Source organism: Hippocampus guttulatus, chromosome 7 (assembly GCF_054856545.1).
Source record: "Hippocampus guttulatus isolate MCC_2025c chromosome 7, RoL_Hgut_1.0, whole genome shotgun sequence".
Classification (NCBI taxonomy): Eukaryota; Metazoa; Chordata; class Actinopteri; order Syngnathiformes; family Syngnathidae; genus Hippocampus; species Hippocampus guttulatus.
Window position 1 is genome coordinate 22674514 of NC_141267.1, and position 22730 is coordinate 22697243.

The window sequence follows — 22730 nt, forward strand, 5'->3', positions numbered from 1 at the left end:
TCCTCTGTCATCTCATCTCCCCCCCCCCCCCCCCCCAAAAAAAAGGTTCGCAGCAATTTGGTATTCACTCCTCGTTTCTGTCCTTGCTGTGTGCATTTTGGTTCTTCTCTGCCAAATGCAGCCCCCGGCAGTTCGGCGTCGCAAATGAGAATCTGTTCTTCATCGGCATACGTGGAGCCGTCCCCTTTCTTACTTTGGTCCCCTTCGCCCCTGGAATAATTCCCGGTGCATGGACACGGTCCCAGAACGCGTCCCTTTCCAACTGTGCATTATTTACCACGCACGCATCCCTACAATCCATATCCGGGCTCCGTTTGTGAGAAACACATTGATCTAAATTTGGACTTATTTGCATTTCCGACAGCCAACGTGGCGGTAGCGTAAATCCCTCGCCGATTGATGTCGATGTTAAGAACCTGAAACGCTGCTCTTGCGTTTGCTTTTTATTCTTTTGTCTTTGATGCTTGCTCGATTCTATCTGTCTATCCCATGGAGCCATCCGGTGACCGGTCACGTGTTGCCATTTGCGAAAATCTGAAACTTCATCGGTCATCCCCGTCTGTCAGACGATCCACTCGTTAGGCGACTTTGAGCTAGAAGGTTCTGCACGGTTTCAGCCCACCCCGTCTTGGAATTCCCCTCATTAGGATCAAAGGTTAGTCATAATAATGAGAATGAGAAGTCAGGCTGCTAATGAATGGATGGTGAATACAAATATGGAGGACATGTATTAAAAAAATAAATAAATGAATAAATGTGCGGCCGATTGTATGTCACCTTCTGTTTGGCTGTTGTGCTTATCGCGAGGAAGATCAGATATGATCTGCGTGCGTGTGTGCGAGAGAGCCTGCCGTCAAATGTGTTGTGGAAATGCGGGCTGGCAGGCAGGTCAACAGGCAGATGGCCAAACAACGCAGGCAACCCGCGGTGGGGATTGGATTAACACGACCATCTAATTGCATTTGAGAAGTCGGCAAAAGCACACGAGGAGAAATGACAAGCGGCATGACAACCGTGGCTCAGTCGGAAACGGACGCACCGACCACTGACAGCATTTGGGAATGTCCGATGGCGCAAACCCAAATTCTTGCGAGCTGGCTTGTTGGCATGAAAAGCGCAACGGCGACAGACGTAGCGTGCGGCACGAGAGACTCATTTATTGACAGTCGAAAACAAACTCTTGCATTGTTTGTTTTCAATTTTCAAGTTACAACTTTCAATGCCAAACAGGAAAAAAAAGGGCACAGACGGGATGTTTGCCTGCCACAAAACGCAGCCGCATTTTTGGGGAACCTGAGTTTTGTTCTTCCTGCTGACTGGAAACAGGAAGAGCCCACTTGGATGGGCTTCTGTCATTTTTTTTTTCAGACAATACTTCATATCAGTGAACAGTCTTTCTTTCTTTTTTCTTTTTACTTTGCAGCATTCTCTAATAATTGCTATGTTACCTCCTTTTCTATTGCAAGAGAACAATTTTTAAAAGGAACTGTAATCTGAGTGTCACGGGACTGGGACTGCGTCAATCCCGAGTGGGTTTTTTTTTTCCCATTTGTATGCAAATTAGTAATCACAGTAAAGGTTAACATATTGGGAGTTTGGAGCATTTTCTGCAAGGATAAAATAAGATTAAAAAGTAATCAAAAGATTTTTAAAAATAATCCTTTTCTGGGAGGCAAGCCTCAAGTGTGTGTGTGGGGGGGGTGGATCTGTCAATTTTAAATTTAAACAAGAAACCCCCAAAAAAAACAATCAGGTTTCTGAATCAGTTTCAAACGCCTGAAGTGAGTGTCGGTACTGTGACGTCACGAGATGAGTCGAGTAGTCTGTTGCTCGTTAACGCCCTCTGCTGGACAAGGGAGCTACGTGCGCTTGGCCGCTACCTGCAGTCGCAGCCTTTCCCGCCTCTTCTTCTCCATTAGTCTGCAACGCAAGTTCGGGTGGCAGAGTTTTGTTTGTGAAGTGTCGGCTCACAAGTTCATGCTTAGGCACTTGAAAAGGAAAAAGCGGACGGAAACTTTGGCAAAGGGGCAGTCGGTCACCTGCGGTTGCGGGCCTCGACCAGCTCGCTCAGCTGATCTTGAGCCACTCGGAGCTCTTCTACGCTCTGCTGGTACGTGAAGTCCCTAGAGCCCAAATTCTCCAGCAAGGAAATTTTGTTCGATAGTTCACTGGTTCGATCGCGGAGTCGCTGGATGGACGTGTAAAGATTCTCGTTGCCGTCTTCCTGCAGCCATAGAAGTGGAAGAGCGTGGACCGCTTGTACTGGTGTGTTTTGTGTCGAGGCCTGGGCAAAGTACGCCCCCTTGCGGCGAGCCGCGAGACATTTATTTGGAAAATAAAGCAGATGAAGTACCTTTGCGTTCATGATCTCGATGTGAACAAGAAGCGAGGCCAACTCCAGCTCCTCGCTGTAGCCATTCTTGAGAATGACGCTTCTGTAACCTGCGAGGGGAAACGGGGACGCTATGAAGACGACCGTCCCACCAAGACAAATGCAAAAGCAGCGCTCGAGGAAAAACCGACATCGATCCGAGCGAGAGACAAAATGGCCGCTCTAGCCAACCCGGCCGGACAACGGGGAAGCGTACTCGATGGTTTTGATTCCTCGCAGTTGCCGTCGGGGACGCGCCGGAAGAAAGAAACGATAAAATGCAGCGAGATCCAAAATCTGGAAGACCAACTCCAGCGATGGATTCGCGAATCCGTTCGCTGAGCCGTTCCGAGAAGGTCAATCTGAAGCGCGAACCTGTACGTAGCAGACGGACGGGGTGCGTCGCCTGAGCCAAGAAGTTGGGGTCGCTGAACACGTCTTCGTCGTAGACGGTGAAGCGCAGGAGCGCGTGGGCCGGGTTGTGGACGTCGAACACAAACGGCTTGGGCGTCCACACGGGATTGAGACCGTTATCGGCTGGGAAAACACGGCGGAAGCGGGTCAGCGCCCGGACCTCGGGCTCGTCCCGTCGCGCCACGGGCGCACGACAAAAGCAGTCCGACCTACGACGTCGGTCCTAAACTTGCAGCCGTCATAATCCGCGCCGCAGATCTCCATCTCCACGAAGGGGCAGACGATGCTTCGACCGTTCTTCGGGAGGTGCCGAGCGCCGAGCAACTGATGGCAAGAGAGAAGAGGGAGGAGCCGCGCAGTTCCAATTGATCCAACTGAGAGATGGGAGGGAAAAAAAAAACAAAAGCATTTGAGTGGCGGGGCGGCGCTCACCTCCAGCTGGACGGTGATGGGCTCCACCCGCAACGTGTCTTTGTCAAAAGGGTCAAAGGTTTCGTCCCTCATGATGTCCGGTTGGGGAACGTAGCCGCTCCCGCCCCCGAGCGTGAACAAGGCCTGGTTCAGTTGCATCGCTTTATCTGCGGGAAGGTGGATTTTGATCCGTCCCGTAGGGATTTAAGAGGGTCGGTTTCTCGGGTTTACCGACCTGGCGTCTGGAAATTGAGCGCAACCAGCTGGGAGCCGCACAGCCACATGGGGAGGGGGTCGTAGTTGGACGAGTCCAGCCTCTGGCCGCGGGGATAAACTCTGGAAAGCTGACGCCGGTTGTACTGGAGGAAGCGCTTCCCTCGGCCCCGTGCGGCCAACTTCTCCGCCTTCGTCTCCGGGAAGGACGACATGTCCCGGTGGCAGGCTCGCTCTGTCCCGATCTCTGACGGCGGCAAAGACAAAAGTCGCGTGTGGCCAAAGAGCAGATGGCGGGGGGGGGGGGGGGGGGGCAGTCGGATCCCTTACTGTCCTCGTCGAAGGGAACGGGGCGGCAGTAAACCACCAGGTCTGACAGCTCCACCGCAATCTTCTTCCTTCTCTCCATCTGCTTCTCCTCCTGCATCTGAAGAGCCTCGTCTCACTTTAGTCGCCGTGACACTTTTGGAGATCGGCTTAAGTATAAAAAGCCGATAAGTCTTTCCACTGACCCGCGCGTCTGCGTTGTGCGTCGCCTCCCGGATCTCGCCGACCCAGCTGCTCAGCTCCTCCGGGCCGTCGGAGGCCACGTCCAGCATCCGAGAGGACGAGTGGCCGCAATGGACGGTGAAGACGAAAGGCCGCGAATGTTTGCCGTCTTTGTGCACCACTGCGGGAAGAAAAAGGCAACGTTGCGACTTTGCGGATGAAGAGTGAAGATGGGAGGGATTTCCCCTTGCTCTTCCCATGTCTTGTCACTTGGATTTTCAATTTCAGGAGCGACATCTGATCGGGACTCACCGACATTACACGTCTGGACATCAATGAAGCCCTTCAGGAATGCACCCAGGGGACTGTTCTCTGCCGACTTCAAAAAAAAAAAAAAAGGTTAGTGTGGGGAGAAGCGAGATGAGCCGTACTTTTTACTGTCCGAGGCACTCACTGCTTCGAGCATGTCTCTGGTCGGGGAGCCGGGTACTTCCTCCACATAGTTTGCGGGGAACCACAGCTGCTTCTTCCCTCCATAGTCACCTCGCCACCTAAAAAGAAAAACGCGACTGTTCAATCCGATTTATAGGCGAGAGAACGAGAGACTTGTAGATTTTGTTCCGAGAAAGATTGTGACTGTTTTGCGAGTAATTAAAACTTCTTGTGTCCACAGTTGGAGGGGGCCATTTTTTTTTTCTTTCCGTCATTATCACGCAGCAGCTAAAATGTCCCTCTAGTCAGGAATAATCGGAATCCTGTGGCGGACTATTTGGGGGCGAGACTGGTGGCAAGTCAGTTGCATGCATGCGTCATCAATTTCTTGACCGCGGGAAGGAATTCGGTTCCTGGGAGGGGGGAAGATGGGGGGGGGGGGGGCGTGTTTGACTGTGCTGCTGAGATGTGCACATTGCAAAATAGGCCCAGATGTATTTCTGCTGTAGTTCAGTTTCAAAGTTGCCAGGAACCCGTCCAGGGTCCAATTGGGGCTCCCCCGCCACCCTGAATGGGATCAGCGGTGGAAAACAGACTTTCAAGCTTCTTCCTGGACTTGGTCCCGACATTCGAGTCCAGCAAGCGAGTTGAGAGTTTGTGTTGAGACAATGACGATATTTCGTACGGATTTTTCTTCACGCCGCATCGGCCACTTTTGCCGGCGGCTTTTGAAGCGATCGGCGCACGGCGAGACTCACCAGCCTCCCTCCTGCTTGTCCACGTTTAAGACCAGCGCCTGTTTGGGGAACCCCAACTCATCTTCCCTCTGGGCTCGGTAGTCGTACAGCGCCTTGACCGTGCACTGTGGAACGCAGCGGAGAAAGCCAAAGGCAAAGCTGGAATCGCCATTTCAGACTCCCGAGATGACGACGGGCGCGCGGACGGCGCGGGCGCGCTCACCCGAGCGGCGGCCATCTTGTTTGCCTCCACGTAAAAATGAGGAGCGCGAGCTTCATACAACGCCCCGTAATCAAGTTCCTGAAATGACAACAAGGAAACGTCCGGTCCTCAAATTTCCTCCCTGCATTTCTGCACTTCATAGTCTGCGAGACAGAAGGCCGTTTTGGGACTCGCACCTCGAACAGAAAACCGATGCAGTGAACTCGCCAAAAACAAACGAGACATAATTTGCTTCCCTTCACCGGCTAGAGCGCGTTTCGTTGACGAATTTTCAAGCGGCCCTTTCACCCTTAAACGAAAACATTCCGAGGCGGGATGACCGGGCCGCCGTGGCCTCTGCGGCTCGGGCAGGAATCCTCCGCCCCCCCCCCGCATGTGAACGTCCGTCTCGACCCGCGCGTCCCGTCGAACGCCTCTTTGAGCGACTGACCGTGGTGCCCATCCGATCCAAAGCGTCCTCATTGATGGGATAACGCAGCTTCATCTTGCGGTACAGGGGGCGCTTCTCGTAGTAGCTCACCAGATCCACCAGACTCTCAAACTCTGCTGAGCTGCCCAGCATGAAGAGGCGACCTTCCTGCTGGATACGACAGTGTTTGATCTTACCCTCCGCCCTGTGCACACGTTGAAGGGGGGGGGGGGGGGGGCACACTTTCAATCCTCGGCACAAAGCGGATGCGCGTTTCCTTCCGCGGCGTTCCTGCGATTGCACCTGAAGGAGATGGCGTAAGAGTTCTGCTCGCTGCGTTTCCGCACCAGGAAGGCTCCGTCTCGAGGCACTCGCATCAGCATGTGCTCGGCCTGAACTCGGGACAGACTGGAGTGATACCATCTGCGCGGCACATGTCGGCGATGGAATGAAAAAAGGACGAGCGTACGAGTCGTGCGAGTGCCGGATGAGGCGCAACCTACTCTCTCCTCTCGTGCGCGTTAGGTTGAGGTAGCGGGTTGCCAAGCCTCATTTCAAACTCGTTGCAGCGCAGCGGTGTCTCTCTGTAGTGGCAGATGAGCTGGCGAAGGCTGTCAAACACCGGGTGGTCGGTCAGATAGAAACGAGTGGCGCCGGATTCTTGACGTAAATGGATCCTGCAGTGCTGGACGCGTCCCGAGCGCCTGATGGAAGAAATCAAACGGCAGATGTGCGGCTGCGCAGGTTAAAAACTCACATTCCCCCCCCCCCCCCCCCAAGCGTTGCCATCACCCGTGCAAATACAATCCAGGCCCAACGTAAGAGGGAGATCGACCAAAAGCCGTTTCCCGGAGAGCACAGGCTCTATTCTCAGAAAACTGCACAGAGGCGTGCGAGACGGCTCTGTTGTTTTTTTCCTAGATGCGCGCAGCTTGCCACGGTTAAAAACAGACATGCTGCGCCGTTGTGGGTGTGAAACAGCTGAATGGATTCTCTGCCAATCGCGGCAATTCCTCTCATTCCCTTGCACATCTCTGCGTGAGAGGCAAAGTGCTTGACATGGCGGCGGCAGACGTTGATTTGCGTCCGCAGCATAGCACGTTCCGAAAGGAGGTGCAAGAAGACCTCCGCGGGCGGATGATGATCTACCCTACGTCGCGCTCGCCCTCCACCCCTCTCATTCGTGTCCGTGCCGCGGCTGTCGTTATTCGCTTTTGTCTAGATTCGATGTATTTTGGGTCATGGGTTCTGTTCCGTTTGTGACCAACAGGGGGCATCGGAGGGCTTCTCCTCCAATGTCGCACCCGTTGCTCACTAAATCTTAAGTGCCGTGATTTATTTCCTGCCGTTACTTTGATTTTTATCAGGACTCTTCACGTAGTTTTTCCCCAGAGTGCCCCTGCTTGCGTTTTTGTGGATACATTTTGTTTCGTACGCCTTGCGCTTCCTGCCTTCGGGTCCTCGACCACGGCAGCAGCAAAGTGGGGCGGCTTTCAAAATCCAATAAAAACGATCGATCGGAAAGTCAAAGCATCTTAGGGGAGGTACTTTTCACTCCGAGAATGAAAAGCATCACTCACCAGAAGGACAAGGTGTAGTCTCCAACAAAGGTCTCACTCTCGCGCACCAGGAAGGTGCCATCTTGCGCTCCGCCCTCGCAATAGTCCTGCAGGAGCTTTTCCGCCAGCTGACGCCCGTCGCAACCTCCGCCCAGCTTAGCGTGAAGCCAGCGCTCGGCGCCGTGCGGCTCGCGGTTGTCGCCCCGACATTCCTGAGGCGACGGCGTGACAAAAAGAGAACAAGATCGCCGGCTTTCCGTCACGCTAGTCTGGCTGACGGCTCACCTCGTTGGCGTCATCCAAATCTTCTTCTTCTTCGTCAGCCGTCCGGTAGCGGGACGTCTCCTCCGAATAGTAAATCTTCTTACTGGTCAGGACAAAATAATGCGGCGTCCAAGTCTGTATGCACACGCATATAGTCGGGTCGTGGATGACGGAAGCCGTACGAGAGAGTGTGGCACATGGCGAGCGCTCACGTGGTCAACGGGGTCTTGGAGGTAGAGGATGCCGTTCTTCAACGAGTTGCTGAGGTCATTGTCCGAGGAGCTGCCCGTTGTCACCTCCTCGTACAAGGTTCCCTCCACCAGTTTCTTGTGCTTGGACACAAGGACAGAAATCACTTTGGTTTTTAACTCCATGTTCTAGTATTTTACCGGGACCCGACACATTTGTCTTGAAGTCTGAATTTTGAACACAGAGTTGATGATTGTGGCTTTCCGCTTCACCAAAGGGTTTGTGGGATTCCATCTCAACTCAAGAGTGGTGTGTGTGTGTGTGTGTGTGTGTGTGTGGAGTTTGCAGGCTCTCCCTCAAACGAGGTATGCGGACACCCTCCGAATGTGCATGTTAGGTGAATTTAAGACTCAAACTTGTGCTTCGGCGCTGAGGGTTAGGAGTCTAGGCGCAGAGAAGTGTGAATGCTAGTCTTGTCTGCTGTCAGACCTGCGACCAGTCCGATGAGTACGGAGAGATCGATGGCTAGCACGCCCCCCCCCCCCCCCCCCCGTCTTTAACTGGGAGGCGGTTCGAATATTTTCCCTTTCTCTTGTCGCTCAATGAGACTTAATCAAAACTGTTTTCTGGTAGCGCAGCACCGCATTTAGAAGCACAAGTTGGCGAGGCGAAGTGGCGATGTTCAACATTCACCGCGCGGATGTTTCGGCCATTTTGGATCAATGGTTTCATCTTTCCCGCTCGCGACCAAATTGAAGGATTCCGGTTTCTGATGCGAATGGAGATGTTTGTGCCGGTACCTTGATGAGGATCTTCCTGCGAAGCTGCCAGGGTGAAGGGAGGTCCTCGGCATTGTTGTCAACGGGCTTGGTGAGCAGCATCTCCCCAAATACCTTCTTAAAGTGTGTGGCCATGTTCCTTTGTTGGACCACGCTGCAGTGGTCTTCGATAGACAAGATGACGGGATACCTATGCACGCACAGCAACGTGAGATTGCGGGCTTTACTCTCCGATCGCATGTCTTTACCGGATCATCCCGAGACCAAGATTGATCCGGGGGGGAAAAAAAAAAAAAAAACGTCGAGAGAATGCGAAATCACCTACTCGGACGTAACAAAGGCGTGTTCTTTAATGGTGTGAAGCACGTCGAGGAATTTGATCTTGGAGGTTAAAGTGTGACCGTGGTAGATGACGGGCAGGTCATCGGGTCCATCCCAGCAGTCCACTGGAGTCAGACAAAGGTTTTCGGTTCAACGTCCCCCATGACAAGACTTCAAGTCAACATCGAGGCCACCCGGGTCACGACTTCAGCAAAGTCAAGACGCACGTTCGATGCAGCGGCAGCCCATCCTCAGACAGCGAGCGTAGGCTTCGAGGGATGATTCGCTGGAAAACTGGTCACCTGTCAGGTAGCTGAGAGCACAAGGAAACTTCAGACTCCGGCACTCGCTCCGTCCTGTGCAAAAGCCTTTGTTCGGCCTAAGGGGTTCTGAGCGGTGGCACGAAACAATCAAAGTACATTTTTCCCAGCACCTGCGCGAGAAATCAGACCTCAGATCTCCTTCAAGTCAAAGAAGGTCTTATCGGAAGCATTAGGCGGCGCGATGAACCGACGCTCAAAACCGGTTAGCTTCTCTCGCTTAGATGAAGAGACACGAGAAGAAGAACGCGGAGGTTTTACAGCCAACTCGTGACGGATGAGGAGACGTACGTGTTGTGCGAGGAAGAGATCCAGTATTGTGCTAGCGGCCTCTTCATGTCTTCGGGAAGAAGGGGTGAGAGCTGAGGGTCACACACTGAATTCTCTTTAGAGAACAAGAAGGTCAGGAACTGTGAAAATAACGTGACATTTAACATTTCAAATGTGCCGTGCTTTCCGTTTGGCTGCGTCTCGTCACCTCGTCGAGTTGCAAGGCGGGCTCGGACTGGGGTCCGCCTCTTACGTAGCCTGCGAGGAACTCTCTGACCCGATTCAAATCTGATGCCCATGACACCTTGTTGGAAGGGGGAACAAAAAAAAGATGCGTGGGGAGCTCTTTCTGACTTGGACGCTTCCATTCAGACTCTGTGAACTCTACCTTTTGATCAATTTGTAAAAATTTCTGGAAGTCATAAAGGGAAATCTGGCACAGTTCTGGTCTGTCAACATTCCTGAAAACCCAAAAAGTTGATGAAATGATAACTTAAGACATCTGCTACCTACAGCATCTTGGAGCTATTATCTCATAAATCAGCAGAGAAAGCAGCTGCGTCGCACTCATATTTGGAGCTATTCCGACCGGCCGAGTTCATACTTTGGCTCCGATTTCTTTGCCTCCTGTTTTTTGACGTGTATCTGATATTTTCAGGTCAGCCTGAACAACGACACAAAATGTCCAAAATAAAAATGGCTGAACACCGAAGAAGAGGTGCAGGTGGTGGCACTCACCGCAAAAGGAAGGAGAGTTCCAGTTGTTCGATAATCTGAGAGGCCAGGTGGAGGGAGTAAGCGCGAACAGGACAAGCATAAAAAAAAGGACAACGTGAGTGCAGTGGCGTTGCAGAAAATAAACAACTTGTGCCATCATTGCTTTTTCGAGACCACTTTTATCCTCAATAGGACTTTGCTCAAGACGATCATATCGACTGTGTATTTGCCCAACGGGTGTGAATGTGAACAATAACGTGTTGACGTGTGACCGGTCAAGTGTGTACTCTTGCCTTCGCAATGAAAAGTTAAAAAAAAAAAAAAAAAGGCAAATCACGATAACAGGAGAATCAACTCCCAATTTTGGTTTGTTTTGACATGAAATCAATGTTGTTGTTGTTTTTAGCAACTAAACAAACATTTGTGGCTGGCTTATGGGATACCATTTGTAAACCGGCTTATACTAAAAACAACAGCAACATTTTGTTCATTGCTTTAGAAGTGTTTTAATAACCGGTGTGGCTAATACTACTCCTAATGCTAGCCCCTATTCTTCCCCAACCCCTGAAACCTAGCTAGCTAGCTAGATAGCTCGATCGATAGCTTGATAGCTCTATCGCTAGCTAGCTAGATAGAGTAGATAGATAGATAGACAGAAAGAAGGTAATTAAAAACAGAATGCAATTATTAGTAAGTGCCTAACATCCCCATGCGATCACAGATTTCAGCAGGCGAATTGATCTGACAGTTTTGAGCAGTTGGCATTAGAGTAGGTGTGTTTTTCCCTTTACCGTAAGTATGTAGAGAAACAGAGTATGTACAGCCAGTGTGTAAGTGTCCTTTGGGTGCAAACAACACTGACACTTACGCTCCTCTGTGTGTCAAACATCAGCGTTCGATAAAGTTGTGCAAAGTTGGGGTACGCCAATTCACCGCGGGCATCGACCTCCTGGACGCACATTGAGAATTTGAATGAAGACTTCAAGAAAAAAAATAAAGGGTAGCCACTGTGATGACGTCACGTTCATTTGTCGACAGTGACGTTGAAAAATACATTTTCAAGATACGTTTCAAAACACAACCGTGACCTGTAGTTTGTCTTTCAGGAAGCGCAAGTTGGGGACTCGGTAGTTGACCTGAGGCAGCAAAGCTTTCACATCCTTCACTGTGACACTGCGGGAGAGGCAGAACAGACACGAGAGCTATCAAACACTTTTTAAGAGCCTCAGGTTCACTGACGTAGCAGCAATTGCTTTGAACTTTCAACAGATCTCCGATATTAGCGTGGGCAAGACTATTGGCAGAGGTCAAACCCCCGAAGGACGACACGCAAGTGCTCAACTGCAGCACGCGACAATAAAAGGAAAATGTGACTATTTTGTGACACCATCACGCCTCTGTCACATTGGACGTAACGTGACGTGAGCTTCCTTTTTGCGTAGCGCCGTTAAGCACTTGAACGTCCAACTGTCGTCTGACGGTGAGGACTCCATAAGTAACATGGCTTTAATTCGCACATGTAGTTTGCTCCCTTTTGTCGCCGACTTCGCAGCCTTCTCCTCTGCATTGGCAGACGAAACTCAAAAATGTTGAGGCCGGATGCATTCCAGGTTTGTGACCGCCTGGGCGAATGTTGCTTGCGCGGGTGCGACCACCCAATGTGAACATGAACGCAGCTTTGCTTCTGGAAAGCGAACCGACGTCGAAAACATCAAGGTTGCCACCGCAATGCCGGGAAGTGTCATTAAACTTGGAACGCCGCTACTGCCCTACACTCTCTCGCTCTCTCTCCTGGACTGCGAATGTTTTCCTCGCAGAAAAGGAAGTGGCCCTATCGAAGCCTATAGACTCACTTCCTTCACCTTATCAAGCGGCGACAGGCCGTTTGTGCCGGCGCCGCAGCAACCCGACCACAAGTCTGGCTTCAATCACGCCAGCACAGGAAGATCGACCAAGGACAAAAGTGGGCGGGGCACCAGGCAGGCCCACCGAAGACGACTCACCTTCCCTCGTGGTCCCTGTCCATGACTTCAAACCGTTTCCTCAGCCATCTATCGAGGGTGAAGAACGTGGAGAATTACACCAAAGACGGGATGAGAAGAGCTTTTCGGAGTACACCTCCGCCAAAGTTGAACTGTTTTTTTTTGATTCGATTCATTTTACGTGTTTGTCGGAACACATTATGGCAAGCGGTCTTCCCGTGATCAGGATCGGGGACGAGTGAACTAAACAAGAGACCGGACGGATAAAAAATGCGTGACCGCCCCCACAAGTCAAAGCGTTCCAACCTGTCAGTTTGTAGCGGGGCCGCCGCTCTCTGAGTGTCGCTCATCAGCCAGTTGAGACCGGCGATCCACATGTGGACTTCCTCCTCACTGAAGGCTGAAAAGATCCCAAGAAAAGACTCTCTCACCCAAAGAGCATGAAAACGCCGACGGGACTCTCGTAGATGAGGAACACACAAACCAACCAAGATTCGGGGCCGCCTTTGTTTTGTGGCTGCTACTCACGATTGAAATACACCACGAGCCAGAGCAAACAAAAAAGAAGGAAATGGAGTGCTTTTGGTGAGACCTCGAGGATACACGCCACGACTTTCCCCGGGAAACATGAAACAAACTTTACATTGCTTGTCGAGATCAAATTTTAGAGCGGAGGTTCCCTCGTGAGCCTCTGGCTGCGTTCGGGAAAGGAGTAAAAACAAATAGCGCCCGGGAGGGGACGGATTAGCTCTCACCCGCCCGCCCACGCACGCACGCACGCACCGACCTGCAAGACTGAGAGTCCTGAGGCGAAACTCCAGACCGTAAAGCACGATGAAGCAGAGGGCAGAGTCCACTTTACGAGCCTCCTCCGGGTAGCGCTCAAAATCTCGGGAGGCCTTTCCCGACCGCAGCTCCCGGATCTCTCGGATGTCCACTGGATGGGAGAGGAAAAGATCATCGTTGCGTGAACGCAGAGAAAAAGACGATCATGCGCTATTATCAAATGACTGCGTTTGCCTTACGAAGCGCACAAGATGATATCAACAAACCTGCAAATTGGACAATCCATGGCATGCTTGGAGCTCAAGAATCAAAGATGATTATTTTCATCGTTTATTTTAAACAAACAAAACCCATCATGGCAATCTAGTCATGGGAATCATGCCAAAGAGTTCCCGAGGGCCTTTTGCGTGTCAGTTTGGCGCTCCATTGACGATGCCGAGAGAGTGAAACAATGTGAACTTGTATTGGATGACGGGAATTCTTGCGGGAGATTCCAACGTCAGGAGAAATGAGAGCCGATGTTGCGGCTGAAATCTTAAAGTGAGCGTGGCGCAAAGACTGAAAAAAAGCCGCTTGGACACTTCCCGCGCTTTGTGTCCACACCCACCAAAATATATATATTATTGATTTAGCAGATGTCCTCTGCCATCACTCACACACACACGCACACGCACACGCACGCACACAATTTTTGTGGTATGAACATTTTGATATCTGTGATTTTTTTTTAATCTCCCGATGTATGAATATAATATTTGTATTCGACCCCTTGATATTCTCCCACGAGCTCTTTTTACAGTGAGTGCATATTTAAAGAGTTCCTGTTAGCTAGCGAATCAGTGCAAGACACACAAGTTAGACCACGAGAGACGAAAGCAAAGCAACTGCAAATCAAACCCAGCAGAAAGTTGCTTTTTACTTTCTCTGGTGTTTATATGATCACTCAATCTTCAGAATGCAAGACTTCAATTTCAGGCGGCGTCCCAGCTTGCTGTATGAAAGGTTGGGCCTTTTGTTGTGTTCAATGCGAGACAGGAAGTCAGACACTCCCTGATTGCCCCGCACTTCCTGTGTCTCAATAATCAAAGTTGACCATGTGATCCAAAGAGTTCATTGCAAAGAACACGCTGATTGGTGTGTGTGTGTGTGTGTGTGTGTGTGTGTGTGCGTGGGTGGGTGTTGAGGGTGGAACCTGACTTGAAAGCAAACAGTCGGGCGAAAAAATATCACGTTACAAAAACAAGCCGGGAGTGGAGACGCCGCACGTAGGTCAGTCGGATTGGCGTGACGGAGACTTTGCAGAACAAAAGGTCGAGAATCCGCTGAAGAACCTTGACGTAAAAAGAGAAAGCGAAAGAAAGTCGACTGAGAGGTCAGAGACAATGTGGAAAGGAGGCCGGGTGGGCGATTATGTGGCTGTGAGGAATAAGCAACTTGAGAAAAGACAGCTGGAGGAAAAGGAGGAAAAGAGAGAGGGGGGAAAAAAATGGGTTGCTGATTGAGAACGTGGGAGATCGAGTGAAGACGAGACCTGCTGAAGTGGAATGTGCTGCCACGGGCCCCCTTTTTAGAAAGAGCCAAACGGACTTTCAAGGGGAGGTTTAACGCAAACATTTTCGAACGTTCCATGTGCCTTCACGGGTCTAACGACGACATTCGAATGAATATTGCCTATGTGGAAAATGAGCGAAGCAGCAGAATTCGCCCGCGTTGAGCCATCTGCGCGGGCGGCCATTTTGCCGCTCTCCGTCGACTGAAAATGACATCAAAGTTGCTCACCACTCAGGAACCGCCCAATCACGGCTCGCCGCTTTTCGGGAGCTGAGCCATGATTAAGCAGTCCACCGAGTTGGGTGTTACAAGCGTGTTTTCAGCAAAAAAATAATCACACTCCCTTTGAAAACTAATTTGGCAGGCTTGAAGCACGCAACAAAATGATCACATACTGTAATTTTTTTTTTTTCCAGTGCAAAGGGCTCTCTTGCATAAAAATGACCATTCAAGGATGGCACAAAATTGTGGAACAAGGAACCAACTTGAAGTCCAAAAACTGATTTTGTCTATGTCATTTCACAAAAATTAACTCACTCAAATTGTTAATACGATTGAGCTTCTATGTTTATCCTGCATGTCATTCATGATCCTAAAAAAAGTGTCATAGTACGGCGCAGTAGAAGAGCCCGTGTGAGCGCAACTAAGACCTGTCGGCCATCTTGTCGTGATTTGTGACATTACAACTTGAAACTACAGTCGGTTGAATGTTTATCAGTATTTATTTTAAGAATTCTCTGTGGTGCTTCCCTTGCAGGTGCTCGGGTTCACTTTGCAATTTGGTCAAACCAAATTTTGCAATTCACTCAAAACCAACAAAACATACGTTTAGTCATTGTAAAGAATTCAGAATTTTGCTTTGTAGTAACAGTAAATGCTTGCATAATATCGGATGCTGTTGAGGTAGAAGCTATATCCTTCTCTAGGAACAATATCGTTTTGTCCTTCAATTTGTCAACATGTCCTCAGTTAAAGTTGACCTCCCATTCAAAAAAAGCAATCTCCAAAAGCTCGTACTCACCCTCTCCTTCGATTTTGTCCGAGCTGCGACGCCACACGATTTGTCTGGTGTCCTGCTTGATCTGTACGGTCCTCCTTTCTGGACGTTGGGATTTCTTCTGGTAGAAAAGGGTCATGACGGTGCCCATCTGCAGACTGTGGAGGATGCGCGGACCGGCCTCTGCCCAGTCCATCATCACCCTGGAGGCTGCGGGAGGCGGCCCCGTCGCCTCCTCGGCGCTGCCATTGAGGCGTCCATCCAACCTGGCTGCGCACATCCTCACTGCATCGCTATCCGTGGAAGTTCGACGACTGCCGGGCTGTTGGGTGTGGGACGCTCACCTTGCAAACAGGCTCACATTAAAACGCAAGTTGCGAGCCACACGACACGGGGGTGAATTATGACTGCTCCTTAGGTCCTCTAGAGGGGAGTGTGTGTGCCTCTGTTATCTTTTCCAGATGCGTCTGAGAGCCTGCGCAGTACCCGAATCCACTCATTGAGTTTTTTCATCACTTTTTTTCCAGCGCAAACGCAGTCCTGCTTCAGTCAAAGTCCGTGACAAAAAGTGGATGAAATCCTTTTCACATTAAAAGTACTTAGTGTAAAACACACACACACACGCACAAAGATCGGTTTATGGAATGACCACTTGGTGAAATAGACGGTGGGGGGGGGGGGGGGCGACCGGTGCTGCGATGAAACTTCACCGAGGCTGACTATCCCGCGGATGCGGAACACCGGGAGACCGCGATGAAAACCTTGTACGGTGCCCATCCGCTGCGCCATCCTCGTGGCTCCTCGGCGAAGACACGGAAACGCAGAAGGGATGCATTTCGCTGCGGTTGTTGTGCTTGTAAAATTGGACTGGCCCAACTCACCTTCCTCTTCCGTGTCTGCCGAGCGCAATTCCAGGCCTGGCTAAACGTGGAGTGGACCAAAAAAAATGACTCCGCCCACACGGATTCTTGACCCTCTCAGCGCCTTCTTTTTTTCCGTTAAACTATTTCGTGGCGCCTTTAATAATGCGCCGTTATTGCCTCACGTTAACCCCCCCCCCCCCCCACACACACACACTTAGTCTCCCATCTAAAATGACAAACTCGCCAAATACTCACTTCGTCCATACAGGGAGTGCGTCCTCTGCGGGGGACATGTGGTACTGCAACAATCCAACCAATTTCGAAGCGGAGGACTTCTTTTGACCACAACTTTTCAGCTCTGTCCTACACCCTCAGAACCAAAGTCAACAACCCAACTTCCAGGGCCCCCGAACAAGCTGGATGAGCTTCCGTGGCTCTACTGGCCTCTGTTCACAAGGAATGGCTGTTTCGATAGCTGCGCCACGACTGACTGAAGGTTCAGTTTGTCATTTTCGATGTTCAACATGGCGTTAAAAAGGGGGCGTGACGTCATAAATCTGGGCCTAATTAATGCCATCAAGAAAATAGTTTAAAAAAAAGAAAGTAAGGAAGAAGGCTCCTTAAGGAAACCAATGATGCATTTCAGTTGAATGTGGTTTTATACCCAACCATAACACTTAGCTGTTTCAAATGTACCTTATCACTTTAACATTTGCTCTTTTCACGAAGCCAACTGAGTCAAAAACACAGTGACGTTTCGGCTCATTATTTTATATAGTCGCACAAACGAGAAGTCAATTTGATTGACTTTGAGCAAGTCAGGCGTTTGTTGTTTCCCCTTTCAATAAACAGTAAACAGACACAAAAGCCGGCTTTAAAAGCTTAAAATATGTTCTTTAATTGCCCAAGATGAAGTTGTTCTTCTTTGTACTGCCTCTTAGTTCTGTCACCAAGTTGTATAGTTGCTCTGATAGCGCCACCTGGTGGAACGATGCACATTATGACAACCACAAGGTTGCTCTCTGACTGTTCTGGTTCAGGCAACACGTTTCCGGAGTAGTGGCTTACCGTGTAAGAGTCCGGCTCTTGCAGCCGCTTATGTCGAGGGTGAAGGCTCTGGAGGGAGCACTGGACATTGGCTTTTGTCTCTGCAGCACTCCTCAGAGGTTGCGTCACCTTAAAAGTGTGGCACATTTGCACAACTTCACTCGGGACACAACAACGTATTTGGAAATGCAGGTCACTGTCACAATAGATCTTCAGTCATCCCTGCTTAACCATGGATAAAATGAGCAAGTACAGACTGTCATCAAATTGTTCGCGCGTTGCTTGTTCTTCTCAAACGGACTCGCGCTGTTGGAGTTCACATTGTAGAGCGCCGCTACACTGGCTGGGTTCATAGCTTCCAATTCTACCGCATTCCTGTCATGCACTTTACTTCGGAATCCTCCGTGTAGCATCTCCAGTCGGTCCGAAATGCTGCCGCTCGCCTCTTGACATCCCTTCACTGGCATCCGAAACATTTTAGAGTTCTTTGTTTTCGCTACTGGAAAGATATGCAGTATTTGCTTTCCTCTTTTGTAACGTTGTGTGCCCAGACTTTTATCAAGCTTTGAATATATATTTTTTGTTGACATTTTTAAAACAAATAGCACAAAAATCATTCATTCATGCCAAATTAAGCCTGGCTGAGACGATCTCCATCCACCTTACAAAAAAAAAAAAATGCAAAATGGATCGTTCCACCCTGGTAGGACTCGCCGGACAACTCCGAAGCGATTCATGTAGCCGCACACAAGACTGCCTTGTTACTTTTTTTACCAAGGAAGCTGAAAAATGATCACGTTACTTTTTCAAGGTAACCGTGGCAACAACACCCCAGAGGCCATACTTCAAAGGCAAAATGTGTCCACGATTGCGCGTTATATTAAGTTGATGAGGATGATACACACCTCGCCTTTGGTAAACATTTGCTGGCGCAGACAAATGACCCGAGCTGGCGTGACAGACAGAGGAGTGCCATCGGCAGCCAGAGGATGGCATCTCAGATGACGTCCGGCCTCCGGCGCCGGCTCCGGCGCCAGACACAACAGGTCCAGAAAGGGATGTCCTGCACAGAAATGTCGACCTCCGTGAGCAACACCCACTTCAACGTCAATCAATCGATGAAATTGCGACGATAGTCGACAACTACAAAAAGCTTGAATACAGGCGCTGCAAAGTTGAATTCCTAATCCGCAACCGATACTACGGATACGTAGCATACTGTAATAAAGTGTATGCTACCTTCAAGCCTTGCATTGTGCAAAAGTAATCAAATAAAAAGTACAGATACCCGGACAATCTACTGCAAGTGCAGTGATCGGACGCAGTATTTTGTATTTCATGACTTGCCACCACTGCCAATGAGTCACTCTGCTTACCGTCAGCATCCATTAGCCTGTAGACGCTTTTCCTTCCCGGGACGGTGCTCTTCTGCGGATCTTCGCTGATCTTCATCCTGGCCTTGCCCCGCACCTCCACGAGCTAGCGAATGCAAACGGCAGCACGATTGCCACGGAATCAATCCTGCACCGAAGTTATCCGGCACGACTATCTTAGTCTACCTTATAAACACACCCCAGCGACGGTTGTTTAGTGCAGGTGACGAGATGTGTCCCAACGCCGACCACGTCAATCTCATTCTCCTGAGGCAAAGTCAAAATGTTGTTGACAAAGAAACACAAAAAGATTATTGTTAACGCCCCCCCCCCCAAAAAAAAACAAACAAACTCTGTGGCCTTGACCTTGTTGTTGAATTCCACCATCGTTTCCTCTGAGATGTTGTTGGTCCCAACGATGATGAGCGAATCAAAGGCGGAGGTGGAGAAACTGGCAACGCCACAGAGACGCGAGCGCCGGATACCGGGTAAGAATACGACTCCGCCGCGGTTTTTCTCGGCCACGTTTGTAGAAATGTGCGACTCGGCACCTCACTCACCGCTCGCTGCAGAGTCTCAGGACACGACGGACATCCACCGATTGCTTGCAGAGGTCGCCGCTGTCCAGGCGAACTCCCACGGGCCTGTAACCGAGTTCGCACAGCGCCAAGGCCACGGCGCAGAAGTTCAACAGGCCGCTGCGAGAAAGAAGCCCGGCACACGTACGGCACGTTACGACGCGCCGACGGGCGCGGCGAGTCATTTTTTGCCGTTTGCGATAAGCGCACGAGAATAAATAGCGCCGAGGTAAGGAAGCACGCGACCGATATTGAAGGAAATCAACTAAGGGTCTCCCCTTGAATGGAGTTGGCCCAACACCGCAGCCATTGAGCAAGGCACGAATGGCTTTGGTCAGAATTACCAGTTCACACTGTAGCTGTCGATCACCGGCAGGAAGTTGTGGGGGTAAGCGATGGCGTATGACAGGAAGGCGGCCAATTCGCCCTCGTGGATCTTTCCGGGCTCCGCCCCCAAAAGCTCGCACAGCCGACCCAGCCAACCCTTGGTCAGCGAAATGAAGTCCACCGGTTGGCGGTCCCCGTTCAAATCGACGAGGGTCTAATCGGAAGGGAAAGTGTGGACGTTAGTCGCCCGGGCCTGCCGTATTGGCGCCTTTCGTCACCCGCTCATTCCTCGAGACTCCTTTTCCCGCACGCTTCATCGTCACCGCCGCCAAACGTTGCCCCCCCCCCCCCCCCTGCATTGACGAGCCCATTTTAACTCATTCACTCCCAAAGACGTTTTTAAACGTCTTTTCAGACTTGGTCTAGAATTGGCTGGTACTGAACGAGTTAACCGGCGGCGCGTGATGAGAGCGCACTGTCGGGTACGATCGCTGTCCACTCAGCCATGAATTCGAATGCGTAATGACCGAAAAATCCCAATCCCGATGATCATTCGCGCTGTTTTTTTTTTTTTAGGTCATTTAATGAGAGCGCGCGCTCACTTGCGGCGAGACTTCATCCATCGAGGTGAAGGAGGTGACATAGGAGTGCGCCATGGTGCCCGCGACAGGGACCCCGAACAGCAAGCCAGCCTGAACGTTGCTGGTGAAATCAAACCCTAAGAGGCAGAATCGTGAGTCGTTCTGTCGGGGGGGGGGGGGGGGGGGGCTGAGAAATGGGCTTCCACACGACACTCACCGCCAATATACGAATATCTGGAAGCCGTCAGCCCTCCGTCGGGCCCCTGGGCCCTTCGGAGCCCCATCTCCAGCAGTTTCCTGCGGGGGCCAGACGCCAGGCGGAAGCGGGCGGCATTGCTGCAAACTAGACTAGAAGATCATGCGTGATATCAGAAAATGCCCGATTTTCTTTTTTAATGATTAAAAATGTGTGTTGTTATTACCTGGCGTAGTTTACCAGACAAAGTAAACTTGTCTCCAGAAGCTGCACCACGGCCAGCGGACCCGCAACCTCCATCAGAGGCTCCTGCGGATATGGCAAAGGTATCGGTTTTGCCCTCGGAGCACCCGGACGGCGGACGCTTCACGCGAGGGTCCTCCGCCTCACCCGGGCAAAGACCACCGTGCCCTCCGGGACGGAGCGGAGCGTGACCTCGGAACAGTCGAGACTTCGCAGGAACTGGAAGAAGGCGGGGTCGGTAGCCGGCGGTAAAACGGATCGCAGGAAGTCCACGTCTGCATCCAGAAAGCGGAAGAAAAAAACAAAAACAAATGTTTGATCGCGAGAACATTTCCATCGCATGTTCTCTCACACCTTGCAAGCAAAATTCAGCTCCTTGTGGACACACCTAAAAACAAACACACAAAGAAAACGTGTCCTCACATCTTCCCATACTTTTTCTCACATGAAATTAAAAAACGGCAGGCTTAAAAAAAGTGCACTCTTTTGAGTTGTGTACCCGATGAAGAAGTCAATACTCGACTGAACCTTGCTAAAAAAAATAATAATAAAATGTCTAAGCAATTATTAAACAACAGAATATAATTTAAGCATGCTTAACATGAAATAATATGATGCTCAAACATAACATGATAATTAATAATATAACATAAGCTTAGACTAACACCACATTTGTCTCAACGAAACGCTTCGTGCAAAAAAAAAAAAAAGTCTTCATTTCGCATCGAGTGCGCTGTGATTTTTTTTTCTTTATTTTGCAGTCTGAACTAAATGGAGGAGGTTGAGGATCTTCAACGTTCCCTTCTCTTTTTTTTTTTTTTAGCCGCAACTTTTGGTCGGGATCCCGAACCTTCGCGCGTTTACGGACTGCTGTGACAGTTGACAGGAGTGCAAACGGTGACTGGTTGTTCGCCAGAGTTCAGTGAGCCCCTCGGAGTTCGGAATCCGCGTTCCTCAAAGCCGCCGTCACGCGGACGCGCGGCGAGCTATTGCGCAAGCCGAAAGAAACGCCGAATGCCACGTGAGCCGCGCGCCCCGGGTTCGGATCCAGGGGGGATTCGCTCCCGAGTGAACATTCGCGAGCGTACGCCATCCAAATCATCGCCCACCTCGGTCCGTGAAGCGAAAGTTGCGCAGGAAGAGCAGACAGTCGTCGAGGCCGGCGAAGAGCGAGAAGGAGCCGCCGAAGGGGTTTTCTCTGAAGAAGAGCTCGAAGGCGGAATGCTCGCGGTGGCGCCCGGCGCGCCAGTAGCCGTAAGTCATGGTGAACTGGTACAGGTCGGTCAGCAGCGGCGGCACCCTCGCCGCGACGAGGGACCTCTCCGCGGTCTCGCACGTGCTGCCGCCAGGCGCTGCCATGTTTTCGCGGAGCTGGTTCCAAGTCCGCTGATGCCGAGGATCGCTGGGACTTGAAGTTCACGCGGACGCTGGGCGTGCGCGCTGAGCGCACCCACCCAACGCAAAAGCGGCACGCCAGCCGCAATCTGCGCGCGCCAGTGTGTGTGTGTGTTTACTCCTGCTGCTTACTGTACACAAACAGAAAACGTAGTGGAAAGCACATAAAGCACAGCTCGCCTGCTCAGAAGGGAGAAGGAAGAAGTCAATACGCAGGTTTTAAGTTGCGGTCTCACCGAGCACCACTAGATGGCAGACATGACCCAATTAGATCTCGGAACAATCCGAGTAGGAGTGGATCCCACAAAAAGAAGACAAGGATAAGATCGTTGACCAAAAAAAAAAAAATGTATTTACAAAACGCAAGCCCGGGAAAGTACTGCAAAAGCCAAAAGACGGTGGGCAACAAATAACCAGGAAAAAGCGAAACAAACCCCCCAAAAAAGGCTTGGAAATGGCAAGGAACATGATAAACAGAAATTGCCTGTCGCTCAAAGTCGCAAAAAGAAAATCCAATGCACGAGAGTACAAACCGACAAGAACTACTTCCATGAAAAATACAAACATTGAGAATAGTCACGCACTTGGCAACAAAAGTAAGCAAGGCTGATAGAATTCTCCTACCGGTTGTTGGTAGGGCAAGATTCAGGTCAAGACAATTCCAAATTGACTTCGTTTGTCTGCAACACGTCT

The 22730-nt window shown here is 50.6% G+C and overlaps 2 protein-coding genes and 1 long non-coding RNA gene across 6 annotated transcripts; 1 reads left to right on the forward strand and 2 right to left on the reverse strand.

The window, feature by feature from the left end:
- Nucleotides 1-1132: 1132 nt before the first annotated feature.
- Nucleotides 1133-16567, reverse strand: LOC147203128 (1-phosphatidylinositol 4,5-bisphosphate phosphodiesterase gamma-1-like). 3 transcript variants are annotated; one of them, XM_086114877.1, is made up of 33 exons: nucleotides 16553-16567; nucleotides 15459-15778; nucleotides 12888-13037; nucleotides 12407-12500; nucleotides 12122-12169; nucleotides 11207-11291; nucleotides 10987-11067; nucleotides 10140-10174; nucleotides 9790-9862; nucleotides 9610-9705; nucleotides 9423-9541; nucleotides 9039-9124; nucleotides 8816-8936; nucleotides 8512-8680; nucleotides 7735-7854; nucleotides 7544-7657; nucleotides 7280-7470; nucleotides 6203-6403; nucleotides 6003-6122; nucleotides 5721-5904; nucleotides 5291-5368; nucleotides 5089-5192; nucleotides 4353-4449; nucleotides 4211-4277; nucleotides 3922-4079; nucleotides 3740-3836; nucleotides 3432-3656; nucleotides 3218-3363; nucleotides 2995-3109; nucleotides 2747-2908; nucleotides 2354-2442; nucleotides 2040-2224; nucleotides 1133-1920 (listed from the first exon to the last, which is right to left on the reverse strand). In XM_086114877.1, the coding sequence occupies exons 2-33, from the start codon at nucleotides 15712-15714 to the stop codon at nucleotides 1860-1862; spliced, it is 3927 nt and encodes a 1308-aa protein (XP_085971003.1). In that variant the 5' UTR covers nucleotides 15715-15778; nucleotides 16553-16567; the 3' UTR covers nucleotides 1133-1859. The 3 variants fall into 3 exon arrangements, with proteins under 3 accessions (XP_085971003.1, XP_085971004.1, XP_085971005.1); XM_086114878.1 differs by lacking the exons at nucleotides 5291-5368; nucleotides 16553-16567 and having other exon boundaries at nucleotides 15459-16430; XM_086114879.1 differs by lacking the exons at nucleotides 1133-1920; nucleotides 16553-16567 and having other exon boundaries at nucleotides 2077-2224; nucleotides 2999-3109; nucleotides 15459-16436.
- LOC147203129 (uncharacterized) lies at nucleotides 9176-10277 on the forward strand. Its single transcript, XR_015101322.1, has 2 exons — nucleotides 9176-9486; nucleotides 10060-10277. It is a non-coding gene; the product is annotated as an uncharacterized LOC147203129 (long non-coding RNA).
- Nucleotides 16568-17170: 603 nt separating the features above from the next.
- Nucleotides 17171-22078, reverse strand: naprt (nicotinate phosphoribosyltransferase). 2 transcript variants are annotated; one of them, XM_086114884.1, is made up of 13 exons: nucleotides 21752-22078; nucleotides 20790-20917; nucleotides 20626-20708; nucleotides 20421-20551; nucleotides 20225-20340; nucleotides 19640-19836; nucleotides 19278-19361; nucleotides 19084-19168; nucleotides 18904-18984; nucleotides 18721-18823; nucleotides 18250-18407; nucleotides 17366-17473; nucleotides 17171-17277 (listed from the first exon to the last, which is right to left on the reverse strand). In XM_086114884.1, exons 1-13 carry the CDS (start codon nucleotides 21999-22001, stop codon nucleotides 17194-17196), a joined length of 1608 nt encoding a protein of 535 aa, XP_085971010.1. In that variant the 5' UTR covers nucleotides 22002-22078; the 3' UTR covers nucleotides 17171-17193. The 2 variants fall into 2 exon arrangements, with proteins under 2 accessions (XP_085971010.1, XP_085971009.1); XM_086114883.1 differs by having other exon boundaries at nucleotides 19278-19415; nucleotides 21752-22076.
- Nucleotides 22079-22730: the final 652 nt, after the last annotated feature.